Source organism: Ixodes scapularis, unplaced genomic scaffold, assembly GCF_016920785.2.
Source record: "Ixodes scapularis isolate PalLabHiFi unplaced genomic scaffold, ASM1692078v2 PGA_scaffold3__209_contigs__length_174095766, whole genome shotgun sequence".
Classification (NCBI taxonomy): domain Eukaryota; kingdom Metazoa; phylum Arthropoda; class Arachnida; order Ixodida; family Ixodidae; genus Ixodes; species Ixodes scapularis.
Window position 1 is genome coordinate 53792217 of NW_024609868.1, and position 13705 is coordinate 53805921.

Below are 13705 nucleotides of genomic sequence, written 5' to 3' on the forward strand. Positions count from 1 at the left end.
ACAATCTCGGATTTCCAATCAAACTTCATGTGTAGTTGAGAGCAGCCAAAAGACACACACACCGACAAATTATTATACGAGTTGAGAGGCAAAGACGTTCGTTGATATTCTCCAGCAAAAGCGAACTTTTTTTTTTTTTTTTTTATCACACTAGTCTTTGCTGCACTAAGCGCCCCTACGCCCCCCAAACATCATTCAAGAGTTTGTGTGTGTTCTTTTATATAACAGTATTTATTGTATTTTTGCCAATGTATTTATGTTCGTATATGTTTTATTATGTGTTTCCCTGCTATAATGCTTCGGCGCTGCAGGTTCTTTCTGTAAATAAATAACATCCGATCTCTCTTAGTGAAAAGCCGCCTTCCGTCCACCGCCCCTAAATCTCCCACACAACAGTTACTGGGTACCACAACATGCAACGCCACAAGATGCCTTACCTGCAAGCATGTCGCTTCCTCTCCACCTAATTGCAAGCACAAAATCCCTGACAACCATACCTGCAAATCTGCTAACATCGCTTACGTAAATTTCCGCACCACATGCCCCGACACTCTCTACATCGGCAAAACCGACCGCAAGCTCGACGAACGTTTCCGCAAATATTGCAGCCTCGTAACCCTGAAGTTCGCTAATAAACTAGATTCTAACCTCTCCACGCACGTCTCCCGACCACTTCTCCAAAAACGTTCAGCCTTTCCACAGGTAAAAAAGGAAGAATAGCGGAGCTGCAGCTTCTGTTCTCGGCGGTGGCTTTCCAGGCGAGCGTTCTCTTTTTCCGCAAGGGAAAAAGGTCGACGCAGTGGAACTTTAGGCGATAGCGGCCTCGCGGCGGTTACGCGCGCTGCTGCGCCACATCGCCGCTTGTTCCGCTCCCGCTCTTCTTTAGGGTGATCACCCGTCCCGCGACTCGCGGGACTGTCCCACATTGAGGGCTCGTGTCCTGCGTCCCGCAAGAAATACTAAAATCTTGAAAGTGTCCCGCATATCATACTGCTGTAAACTTCACTATGCAACTCATGGCGCTGCTGAACAACGAGGCACGGGGATGTGCGGAGGTCGCTGGCAATCGTGTGAATCGCAATGGTACAGCATTTTCGATCCAAGCATTGCGGGAAGCGACCGTCGTTCTCGCATTATAACTGACGCGCACGAGCCGTTGGGCCTCTCTTTCCTTAATGGCAATATATTGGAGAAAAAATTGCTCGCCAAAAGTTGAAAATAAATTATTGTAATTATTTTCAAATCGTGCTGTGTCAATGCAAAAAAGTTGCTGTCAACATTTTTTTTTTTTTTGTGAAGACGGTTACACAAGACAAAACGACTGCAACTCACAACGGTCAGAAATAGAAAGACTCTAAATTTCTGTTGGAGCATGTTGGTAAAAATAAGAATCAACAGGAAACAAGAAGCCATAAAAGATTTAGTTTCTTCTTTCCTTCTGATGCATTGAGTTCTGCTGCAGTCGATTTTATGTTTTCAACTTAGGCACATTTGTTAACATATATGTCATTAAAACTCAAAATATATCACTGGCAGTGAAAATTATTTGAGCCTAATTGCCACAATACAATTTGCAGCTGTATAATATGTTTTGAGACAAGACAGGATGTTAAATGTACTAGCATGAGCCACATTTCGTGCCGTCTGTTGATAAATTTCCTAAAATATTTATTTTTTCTATGATTCTATTTTCCCTCCTTGTGCCCCAGACTCAGGTAAAAAAACTGAGACTGGGGCACAAGGAGGGAAAGATATGCTTCCTGCTGCTAGCCCAGTCTCGAGTTAAAAAGTATCATGGTAAACTTCCCCCAGCTCGACTACGCACTAAGTTAAGTTTTGCAGTTGCCACAGTCATGAACGGCTGCCAATTTTACTTTCATATGATATATTGTTCGGTCAGCGAGTGTCAGCGCGTGTGTCCTTTGTTTTGCATTTGCGAGCTCTGACCTAGAAACCGGCAGAAGGCCACTGAGTCTTTCCGAAGCTGTAGAGCAAAGGTCTCCAAACTTCTTGGCCAAGCAACCGGATTAGGCACCTGCCGCAGTCTCGAAGTCCGAAGGAAAAAAAAAAAAGAGTAATTATAAACGAGGAAAAACTAAATGAATAAACTTAAGTAAGAATTTAAACTTAAAAATAAATGTGACACTAAGTATTGTGGTCTTCTTTGTGGTAATCTCGCTTTATTAATAATTACTGCCGTCCGATCGGCCCGTGCTTCGCTCGTCTCCCAGGAAGTGACACAACACAACGAGAAGACAGCGTATCGGTTTACTCTACTTTTCGGTTGCCCGTCTTCGAAAGCCGGCAGTCCGGGCCCACCGACCCTGGTTGTCGCCCGTCGTTCAGAGCTCGCAGTCGGAGTTCGTGTCTAAGCCTGCGGATCGTCCTTCCTACGCCAGCGCTGCGTAGGCTAGCTCACCAGGGCTATCATAGCCCGAGTCTCGCTGCAGAACCACTCCGGGATCGTCATGGCCCAGCCCGGTATGGCCAGGGCTCGCCGCTCCCGCCGGTCCTGGTCGGTACCTCGCTTGTGGACCGCTCCGGGATCGCTATGGGTCAGACCAGCCAGAACGGCTCCGTCCTTCCTGCCCGGCTCCAGCCTCGCGCAACACGCTCTGTCCCGCGCCTGCTCGTGTCTTCCCGGCCAACCGCCTGTCACGTACCCTCCGCCCCGTTTTCTCCCACCCTCGTCTCCCACAGTATATATATAAAAGAGCACTGGGTTGGTTGAATACATTTATACTTCAGTTTGAAATGTAATATTTAGCTAATTATGACGTTACGCAACAATTGTGGTGACTCCGAAAACTCACTAAGCATACATCAAAGCGCATGGAAACTTCGGCCCATTCGGGCAGTGCGAAATACAAGGAGAATTATAAAACTATTGCTGTCGCACTGTACTACATAAGAACGCAAAGGAGTTTTAACATACTAGTTACACCAACATGAAAGAGGGGACTAAGAATGGGGATACCTAGTGATGACAATGTTCAGTCACGGCGAGTGAACCCCGTTACGATGCAGTTTCTCTCGTTCCTTCTGGTATATTTTTTTTTCTCCAAATTTTGGGGTGCGTTGCGGCGCAGTTTTTTTTTAGGCGCACATCTTTTTGCGCCGGTAGCAGCTGGTCAGCTGGAAGCGGCTCGGGCTTTTATGGAAGGATTTCGGCCAGCCACGGACCGGTGAGAAGATAGGCCAGGGTTTAAAGAACCCTGCTTTAAAGGACTCGCATATATTTTGTATTCTTGCGGTACGCGGGAGAAGGTACCTCTACGCACAGATATTCAACTAAACCTTCGGCATCGGCGTAGAAAAATGTAGGGTGGCGTTTTCCTAGTTCTAACGAATACCGAAAGTACGCCGCCCTACATTTTCCCGCTCGAGCAGCGCTCCCGCTAGACCCTTGCGCGGCACCGCGTCAGGGTTTTTCGGCTAAGACACAATAGGCCGCGGAGGATGAGCCAAGTTACAACAATCTTCATATACATTCACCTAAAAGTACAATCCATTGGGGGGGGGGGGGGGGGGGGGGGGGAGAGAGAATGAACTTTATTTGTACTCAGGAAACCCTGGTCCAGGTCTCCTAGGGGTGGGGGGATACGGTCAGGACCTCGTACTCCTGAAGCACTTGTGCCGAGACAGATTGGGGGGAAGAGGCGTTCCCCAACAAGTACTAGCCGTCTCATTCCAAACAAACAAAACCCAACATAGACAACGGCGAACCCCTTGCAAGGTGAGGCAGAACCGCCACCACATGAGGAAAAATCAGCGGGCTACCCACAGCTCATTTACGTGCCTGCGGTAGGGGAAACCCTACTGCAGAGACGGCGGCACCCTGCCTCTGTGGAGCTCCCGGAAAAGATCGCAAAAGGATGCTCGTCAGGGTTCGCGCTTCACAATATTTGAGCCGCCCCGTTTCAAGTACGTGACAACCCAAGCAGCGAAGATTGGCTGCCTGTCACTCTCTTCCTCTTTTGTGTTTTTACTTTCTCCGTCCAAACCTCAGCGCCATCTAGGAGAGAGCGCGGAAAAGTAGGGACGGAGTGAAGGCCTGTCCAAACAGGACACATCAGAAATCCCGAGGCGACACTACTCCGTCAAAAATCGTGTAAGTTGAACCGTCCGGCAGTCCGGCAGTCGGCTGTCTGTTTGAACACCACCGAGCAAATATCACGATTTTCCTCCTCGCTTCCTCCGCTTTTTGGTGACCTCATTATTCGTCAGACTTGACGTCACACGCCATCTGTTCTGCCGGAATCTCGAATCCTTGGCAGTGTTCCAAAATTTACTCGATCTTACTCCAGGGTGAGGATTTGGTACTTTTGCGGTCGAAAACTTACCCGCGTCCAGCGTCGCTCTATCTGCGTTATCACGTGACACGACCCGCCGGAGTAGCTCGGATCTATTTGGGTAAGATTTCGAACACAGTCCTTCCCTTTCCCGTTTTCGGGACCTGAAGAGCAGCGGAGGCCTTGAGTGATTGACCGACCGCCAAAGAGCTTGTGAGTGGCTGTCCGGACCCACGTGATGAGCATGCTCAAGGCCCCCGTGGAAAACACGAACGAAATTTGAGGAAAAAAAAAAAAGAAGCTTTTCCCCCGGGAAAAAAGAAAAAAGAAGACGAAAGCGATTTGTCGCACGGCTGATGTCAGAGTCGTGTAACCTCAGGATTTCTGAAGTATCTAGTTTGGACGGGCCTTGAGTCCACCTTAATTCTTTCATTCAACCTTACATACCCTTTTCCCGAGTCCTGCGTGACCCTTGGCAAAGACGGATGCGTTGGTTGTCTCCCCGAGGGCGCCTTTACCTCGTACCCACTCTTCGTGTGGGAAAACCAGCTTCGGCGAGCAGCTCACGTGCGGGTTCTGTTTGCCTCAACACGTTCCTCTGGCCTCCGCCGACATTCTCGGGGACAACTTTCTGCAGCATTTCCGACGAGAGAAGAAAGTGCCTGGTCAGTATAAGGATTCTCTCGACCTAAAATAAACCGGGTACAATGTCTACCTAGTCTGCTGTAGGTCCGTACCTCGATTCTCGGTCTTTTGGTGGTAAATTTTCTAGCGCACGTATTCCCTCCCGCCTCTCGTCTCGCTCTATGTTTTTCCTCTCTCCTTCTACGGGCTCTCGTCCCCTTTCCCAACACAGGTTTGCTGGAGTTGGGTTCCGCTGGCTTGAAATGAGATTTTTCTTTTTTGTATACTGGGAGCCCATACATGTATACTGTCGTCTCGTACCCTTTTTTGTTTTGTTTTTATTTTCTTCATAAATACGTCAACACGCTCGTCGAAATGTTCGTATAGTATATAACCAGTGACAGCTAGGTTAAGAACCCTCAGCCTCAAGTGCGAGCTTTCTGCGTTTCATAAGACTTTGTCGAATGCGCATCCAATGCCACGGCGTAGGGCAACAAGCGCGTGCTTAACCTATCACTGCCTAGAGTAACGTTGATGGAAATACCAATAATAAATCTAAATTGACCGTTTTTTATTTTGCTAGACTAATTGAGCCTAAGATACACGACGATATTTTATAAAGACGCATAACAGTCGACCACCACGTAGGCCAGAACAATAGTTCTAAAGCACCCAATCAGCCGAGCTCGGTGCGTCCATACCAGGCAGGTCTCACATTGCGTGCTCTATGTACTGGTAAACAACAATGATATACGTGGAAGTCATGGTGAGAATGGACAGCACCATGTCCCGAGTGACCTGAAAACACTTGCAGCCCGTGACGGCCACCTTGGTCGAGATGATGGAGTCCATCAGAACGTGCGCGCTGTGGTTGACTTCCTCGTCATCAATATCCACCTTGGTGCTAATCTTGAGGGCGTGCACATAGGACGATCGTAACAGGCTGGTGGGATCAGCCAGAGCGAATGTAAGGGCGACGAGAATCACGAGCATTGTCAGCAGGTCAGTAAGCATGTAGGCGTAGTCAGAAGGAGCGGCCCTCCGCATGCCCAACAGGATCCCGGGCGTGGAAAGGATCAGGCTTCCCACGATGTTCGCGTACCAGCAAAACACCACGGGGCTCCCGACGCGGTCAAAGCGAACCATGACGTCGCTCAGGCGCGTCATCAGCCGCCGCAGGGCCTTCACTTGTCTGCCGCTGACTGAAGTCTGCTGGGACACCTCTCGGATGATTCGCACAAAGTTCTCGCACAAACACCCCAGGTATAGGGAGACGCAGGCGTGAAAGGTGATGATGCAGTTCAGCGTGCTTTCCATGATTGCGTAGGTCGTGGCGTCAATGAAGCTGAACAGGTAGCCCAGCTGTCTGGGTATGGTGCCTTGGGTCACGTCTCCCTTGTAGAGGTAGTAGTTGAAGTACTTCTGCACATCCACGAAACCAACCCACACAGTCGTGTTCTGAAGGGCTACGAAAGTGGACACGACGAAACAGGCCGCCAAGACGGTGGCGCGGCGCACTTTTCTCTCGATGCTAAGAGGCGGATGCTCGAAGATACGGAATCCATCCACGACGATTCTCAGCAGAACCCTTTGAAACACGAGAAAATGAACCAGGGACAGAGCGGCGAAGATGTTGCGAAGAACGTAGCCGCAATTGGCAAAGAAGCCGAAGAAGCCTCCATCGTGGGTGACATTGTAGACTGTGGCAGCGCTGAAGTGAATCAAGTAGCCGAAAACAATAAAGAGTAGAACACCAGCCCGACGCATTCTCCTTGCGATGCTCCTAGCGTCAACCTCGGCTTCGATGACTTCTGGCAGGTCTCGAGGTAAAAGGCCCACTAATTTCATCATGGCAAACAAGCCCCGAAACATGCGGAGGACGTCGCTTCTGTCTATTTGGGGTGGACCCTTTTTTGTCTGACTGCGTTGCGCCGAGTTCATTTTTCAGAGATACGTAGATTTGCCACGACTCCGTGTTCCCTATAACCTGGAGTGGGGCGCCGTCTGAAAACCCAACTGATGTTTCTGAACGTTATTGTATTCTGACACTGGCTCCGTCAAGTGCTATGGGCACTTATTTATTAACAAAGGCATTGGACCAATGGACGCACGCGATCAACGAAATTTTCCCTAACGATGCACCCTGTGCACTCTTTGATCATCGTTTTTTTTTTTTTTTTGGCGGAATGCGCAAATCTGGTTCTCATCCGGTCTGTCAGAGATTTGAATATCGATTTTATACTCCCGTCGGAAGCGCCACACAGGGTGTGCCGAGAAAGACAAAAACAAATAATGGCGAAACATCCGGAGGGGATTTTGTTACTTTCAGTTGGCTATTGATTTTGCTTGTTTCTGAGGACCCTCATAGATTCGCCAGTACCATATTTTCCAGGCTGTAGTCCGCACCCGGCGCATAGTTCGCACGCCGTGCATAGTCCGCACCTGGTGCTGAGTCGACAAGAAGAACCGTCTCGTACACGGCACACCTTGACAGATATATGCTTTCTTAGCGTACAAAGAAGATCCTATTATGTGTAAATCGTCGTTAACATAATTTTGCATTGACAAAATCCGTCACGCCTCGTCATAATGAACGATCTTGAAAAAACATAATTCCTGTATAATCCGCAGGAATAGGTAATCCGCACAGCCTAAAATGTCAACTTTTAAACGTGCATAGTCCGCAGACGCACTCCTCCCGGAAAATGCGGTACTTTGAAAATCTCACTGTCGATTGCTAACTGCGGTACCTCTTAAAATTTACTTATAGAACCTTTTGATAAAGCAACGCCATCTGTCGCACAGAAAGACAACTAGCCCCCGACGACATCTTGAAGGGAGCACAGACTGGCTCCTTGAAAGATCCAGTCTGCGCACTTTTCAATGTTGAAATAAGAATCACAATACGTTCGCGTTTTGTTGTGTAAAGTCGGATGGAGAGTGGTTTGGTTGCCCGAATTAGTCAGGAAACTGTATTTGTCTTGTTCTGCCGTGATGTACAGAATACAAGTCAGCCGCGATCGGGGTGGTGACTGGCCGTTTTCCGCGCTTGACGCTGAGATTTGCTAGTGAGCCGGATACACTACAGGTAGAGTTACTGTTTTTATTCCTGAAAAGTATGCGACTTTTATTTTTTGACACAGCTTTATTCGTGTGAAGGTTTTAACCGTAGATGCGGTCGATATGTAAAACTACGGCCTCGCGTACTTGTCTGGCAAATTTAAAGGGGCGATGCAACAACTTATGTACTTTGCGCAAATTCCGCTTAGAACAGATCCCTGACGTTAATGACCTATAAAACACGTGTTCGTTTTTCACTTCACGCAATAGAAGTCCCAGAAAAAAATTAAAGGAAAACTAGCAGCGTTCACCCCCTCAACTCGCAGCCAGAACAAGCGGCCACGCGATCTGGAGCCGATTATATGCCGCCAATGTTGATCTATAGCCACGCGCAGGGGTTGGTAAAGCACAGGACACGCGCTGAGTTTCAGACATTGTTATGGCTCGGCTATCGTCGTCGTTGCAGCGGTTGGACACGGGCCACTACCCGAATGCTTCTCGAGCTAGTAATTATCACGAGCCCAAATCGAGTGCCCACGCAATGCTCGGGTCCAATCTATGAACCGCATTGAAATATCGTCACTTGGGGTGTACTGCGATCCCCACGTTACGTCATCAAATTTTGTAAAGGAGAGATTGAATGAAAATGATCGCTTTTGTTTTTGAAATTGCGCAGGAACAAAAGAGTTTCTTGGTCAGTGGTGTTGCGTGCGAGTATCCTTGTGTCCCACTAGTGCCACTAAGCTCGTGTAAAGTGAAAAACATTCCGATTGAATATCGTTGCACCGCTCCTTTAAATAGCTGATTGATGACAGCGTTCAAACTTTCAAGTACAATTGAAGGTGACGTTATCATTATATTTTTGTAGTTGATACGTGTAACAATTGTTTTTCAGGGATTGATTGTTTTAGAAACTACGTTCGAAAAGGCGTGGAAAAATTGTTCAGCCGTGAATACGACTTGCAGAACAATAAACTAAAATTAATTTCGTGCGACAGATTTTAAGATAGGTAATTTACTTGTGTGCGTGCGATTGTTAGAATCTGTGGAAGAACTTTAAAACAGCTCAGCGAGAATTGCAAAATAATCAAATTTTGCTTTTACATAAGCAGCCTGTAGAGACTAGCGCCATTCAGGCAAACTGGAAGCGACACTGATTTCGCAAAACTGCTTTTAGAAATGAAGCCTACATGCTTCCAGTACTCAATTGTCAATTTTTAAGTGAGAGCTAGAAAAAAAAATAAACTGTTTCTTTCCACCTGCACCACCTGAAGGGGGAAGTGGGGTCACGTGACCTCGGGGGGGGGGGGGGGGGGGGGGGGGGCGCAGGACCTCGGGGTGGGGGAATCACGGGGGGTCACGTGACCTCGGGGGGAGTCACGTGGTGACCTGGGGGCTTTCGAAAGTTTGTATTACGCTTTTTTTGGCGCTATGCGAGTCAACGTAATGCTCAATTTTCTAGCGTTTCGAAAGTGTCTTTCCCAGATCGCCGTGCACATTGCGTTTGTACATGACGTAATGGCCCATCGTCGTACGAAGATGGGTCGGACGAGGCGCCCGGCGCTGGCGCCGCATTTTCGCGATTGTCGCGCTGTGTCACTAATCGACGCGCGCGAGCGCGCGCGCGCGCGCGCGTGTGTGTGTGTGTGTGTGTGTGTGTGTGTGCGCGTCCGTGTGCGTGTGTGTGTGTCGGGGGGAGGGGAGGGGGGGAGGCAAATGCTTCAGTAGGACGAATCTGAAATCCGTTTTTCCGTCCTTATTTTAGTTCATTTTTTCGACTCCTAAAAAATCAGACAGATTTTGGGATTTTGGGCGATAGTCACAGGTCGCGTATTTGCACAACTGCGGCATAGGTCTGCGCACGTAGTGTCCGTGGTGTGGACGAAACTCCGAGAGACGATAATCACAAACGGTGAGACAACGGCAGCGGCTGTGAAGCGGAAGACGGCTGTAACGGCGCGACCAGGGAGGGGCGGCCGGACTAAGGCCCCTTAGGCCGGACGGCTCCCAAAGAGCGCACTGCGCAGGCGCGTTACGCCAATCACGTGGACACCGCTGAGCGCCGAGAAAAAAACGTTGCTGACGTCACCCATTACGCTTGCCCGGAAAAGTAAAAACATGCAAAAGGGGGCAATGGTGATGACGTTTAGCTCAATGTTGGCTACGCCCACGCCGTAAGTCTTGACTGCGCTGTTGGTTGCGCCTCAATTCGGCCGCTCAAGTCAGCCGATTTCGGCAACTTGGCGAGTTGCAAAGTTTGCCGGACCGTTTAAGAAACGTTTAGTCGCAACTACATCGTAACATTTGACGTGTGGTTTTAGGTGATACTGAAGAGGACTGCATTGTTTTTTTTGTTTGTTTTCCTTTTCAAAAACAAAAATGAAGCGGAGTTGCTTTTTAACTATACTTATAACGTGCTTGCCAAAAAAAAAAAAATTAATGTAGGCGCAAAAGCTATGTTGGTACATTGGGTGAAACCTACGATCTGCGACGGACGCAAAAAATACTTATAATTTCGCCGCAGTCGCTTTGAAGTTCAATATCTCAAGAACAAATCATTCAACAAACTTGCGGTTTGCTGCCAATATATTCTAAAAATGTCGGAAAAAAAGTCTTTAAAATTAGGTTTTTTTTTTATTTGCCTGCACGATTTCAGATGAAATCACTCATATGTTTTCAAATGCACGCCTAAAAAGAATATGGTCATGATAGAAACAATTTACTACATCGTTCTAATAATGATGTACGTTACTAGGATCAAATACTAAGTCTGTTTCTTTCTGTTTCGTTCTCATAAACGCCACACCAATGAAACAATTAAGTGATAATTTGACGATTTTTGTTTAAACCATTTTTTTTTTTCGATGAGACTTAAAAGGACTTTAGGATATCAATAAGATTTGTCAGTATAGTTTCTTAGATGCAATACTTTTACGGCTTTCATCTACTCCCAAGAACGCATACGTGTACATTTGAAATACGCAGCACAATAAAAATTACACCTTGCGGAGCGCGGCTCAGCACAAATACTGTTTTCACGAGTGCCACCAAACATAAAGCACCGTAGAAAGCGACGCATACACACCCATGCGTCCCCCAACACTGCCCATAAATATCACGATGGAGTGCAATAAGCCTAGCAACTCTGGAGAATGTTCTCGTTACCACAAAGATGGTCTCGACTGGTCTCGACGCACAGCTCGACTGCCTCTCCATGATTATTGGGGCTCTGATAGTTTCGTTTCTTGAACCTCCTGAGTCTTCGGGCTATCTTGTGGCTCACGTTTTTCTGGAGGCTGAGTCTCACCAGGCTGATAAATCTCCTTGAGGAGGCTGATCGAGCCTCTTGGGTCTCGTGGCCCTCTAGAACCTGCAGAGAACACGGTGATAAACAGCGTACAGGAGACCAGAACACAGCAGAAGAAAAGAGACAAGACACGCGCTGGCCTTGTTTTCTTCTACAGTGTCCTTGTCTCTCGTGCGCTGTTTATCACAATGTTCAATGCGTGCCAACTCGACCAACTCACTCCCTCGCAACCTCCGTAGAGTTCTGAACGTCTCCGGGCTCCTGGGACTCCAGCACTTTCTTGGGAGTAGGCCGCTTTCTCCTCGTATGGCGTCGTTTCTTCGGGGGAGAAAGATGCGCTGTCTGAGGCTTATCGCTATGTGAACACTGCAGTGCAGGCACGTCCACCGACGGCACGGCCGACGCTCCAGAGATTGTCGTATTGCCGGTGTGCTCACCCAAGGACTTTTGCTCGGCGCTATCAACTCCGACTTCCTGATCCACGGCGGTCGGCAATAGCACTCCCATCCCCAAGAAGTGGCGCACTGGCTGCTCTTGTTCATCCGATTTCGTCGGCATTTCTTCGGCGTCCTTGCTCGACACGTCCTCCTTGGCCATCGGGGGCTTCGCGACGAAACACTTGAAGAGGTCGAACTTGAGTGGTACCCTATCCGTAAAGAGCCACTTGGACACCCTGGAGACGACCCGGAGCGTGAGGTACGTCATGACCATGGCGAACGTGCGGAACGGGAAGAGTTGTCCATCGCGGGCGTTGTAGTACGGGTACCTGATGAAAGGAGGGATGTTGAGCGCGTCCTCCCCGCCGCCTGCGCGAAGCACGGCGCCCACGACGTAACCGGCCAGGGAGCCGTACGCGTTGCACTCCTTGTTGTGGTAGGTCACCGTCAAGAGATGGGGTAACAGGAGGACGTACACGAGGTCCGACGAGAGGTACCATAATACGTACGCTGACATGGCCAGTTGCGCAATCATAGAGGCTACGGTGCCGATGACGACGGTGGCGATGCGCATCACCCAAAGCATTTCCTTTTCAGAAGCCTGCGAAAGGAAATAAGCATGAATGCATAAAGGATGTTTACAAGATTCGCAACTAATACGTAAATAAGGACAGGAGTGAAACAAACGAGTCTTTTATCCTGTGGAGTTTTGTGCTACACGTAATAACCATATTCGGTGACACGTTAAGAATTCAGTATCCGCCTCAAGCTCGAGCATTCCTTTGATGGCACTTCGTCGCACGCGCAGCCAAGCACGTGAAGACAACCCTGCTGGAGGTGGACCTTCTGATTTCTTAGCATTTCACCGAAAATAAAGGATTTCTGCTTGTTTTGGTCTTATGTTTAAATAATTCTGCGTAATGTGTCGCATTCTATTAGCACAAAACTTTTAAAAAAAAAGTGAACGAAAAATCGCACGAAGAAGTGAACAGCAGTGTACAAAGACGAGCAAGAAAGCACAGGACAGAATACGTGTATACTACATCTAAGTGGATAATACTTTATGATGAAAGCATATTCAGAGAGGCACCATTACAATCACCCGCATCTACCTTAAGTGTCTCTCGGCAGAAAATTCATGAAGGACATACAAAGCAAATTATACACCTCTAACACTACGAACATATGATTATAATACATGAAACCAGACTACTCTGATGCTAACAGACTTATATACATTGAATGATTCTTCAATTGAACAAGAATTTAGGCGACCACGCTGAGGAGAGTTACAGAGCGGGCTTCGTCTCTTCAAATCTTTCCAGTATTTCACGTTCACCTCCAGGTGTACAATTCGCCACCTTCAGCGATGGTGCTACCGCGGTGTAACAATCGTAAATGATTGACTTCAAAATAAAAAGTCTCGCTTGCACTTTCTGACATAAAAATATGATGCAAGGCAGACTTGTGCCCGTTATTTGAAAAATGTAATGGATTACGATTACAAATCACCGAGACTCCAATGTAATGGATTACCGTTACAAATTACTTTCACCGAAAAGTAACGGATTTCTTTACTCCTTAAGTTACAAATTACTTTCACGTTACTTTTCAAGTACACTTATCGGGAAAACAATAGAAACAATGTTGATGTTTTCAAAAAGTTTTGCAACACTAGTTTCCATTTCTCATACGCCGGGATTATGGTAGTCTATACAAAAGTAAACTATTGTATTTAAGAAAAAGAAGGTAGTACGTGGCAATTCGTTCTCCTGTAATCTGACAAGGCAGCGAAAGCTGCAACCACACCCGCTATCCGATAAGTTTACGACGAGCGGAAATGATCTCTGGAATTCCGCAGACAATACACAGCGGTGCGCATACTAAGTAGCAGAGTCTACCTGCGCTAGATCAACAAGAGGCGTTGTCTTCTTGATTTTTGTTTTTCGCACATTTGTATGTCTTGCACGTTTTTTTTTTTTTTT

The 13705-nt window shown here is 47.6% G+C and overlaps 1 protein-coding gene across 1 annotated transcript in view; it reads right to left on the reverse strand.

The window, feature by feature from the left end:
• Window positions 1-11112: 11112 nt before the first annotated feature.
• LOC8024688 (high-affinity choline transporter 1-like) overlaps window positions 11113-13705 on the reverse strand; it is a 34506-nt gene continuing 31913 nt past the window's right edge. Inside the window, exons 8-10 of the mRNA XM_040218258.2 lie at window positions 11721-12321; window positions 11504-11601; window positions 11113-11346 (exon numbers count right to left, since the gene is read on the reverse strand). Coding sequence (XP_040074192.2) covers window positions 11113-11346; window positions 11504-11601; window positions 11721-12321 — 933 coding nt within the window. The remainder of the gene's footprint in view (window positions 11347-11503; window positions 11602-11720; window positions 12322-13705) is intronic.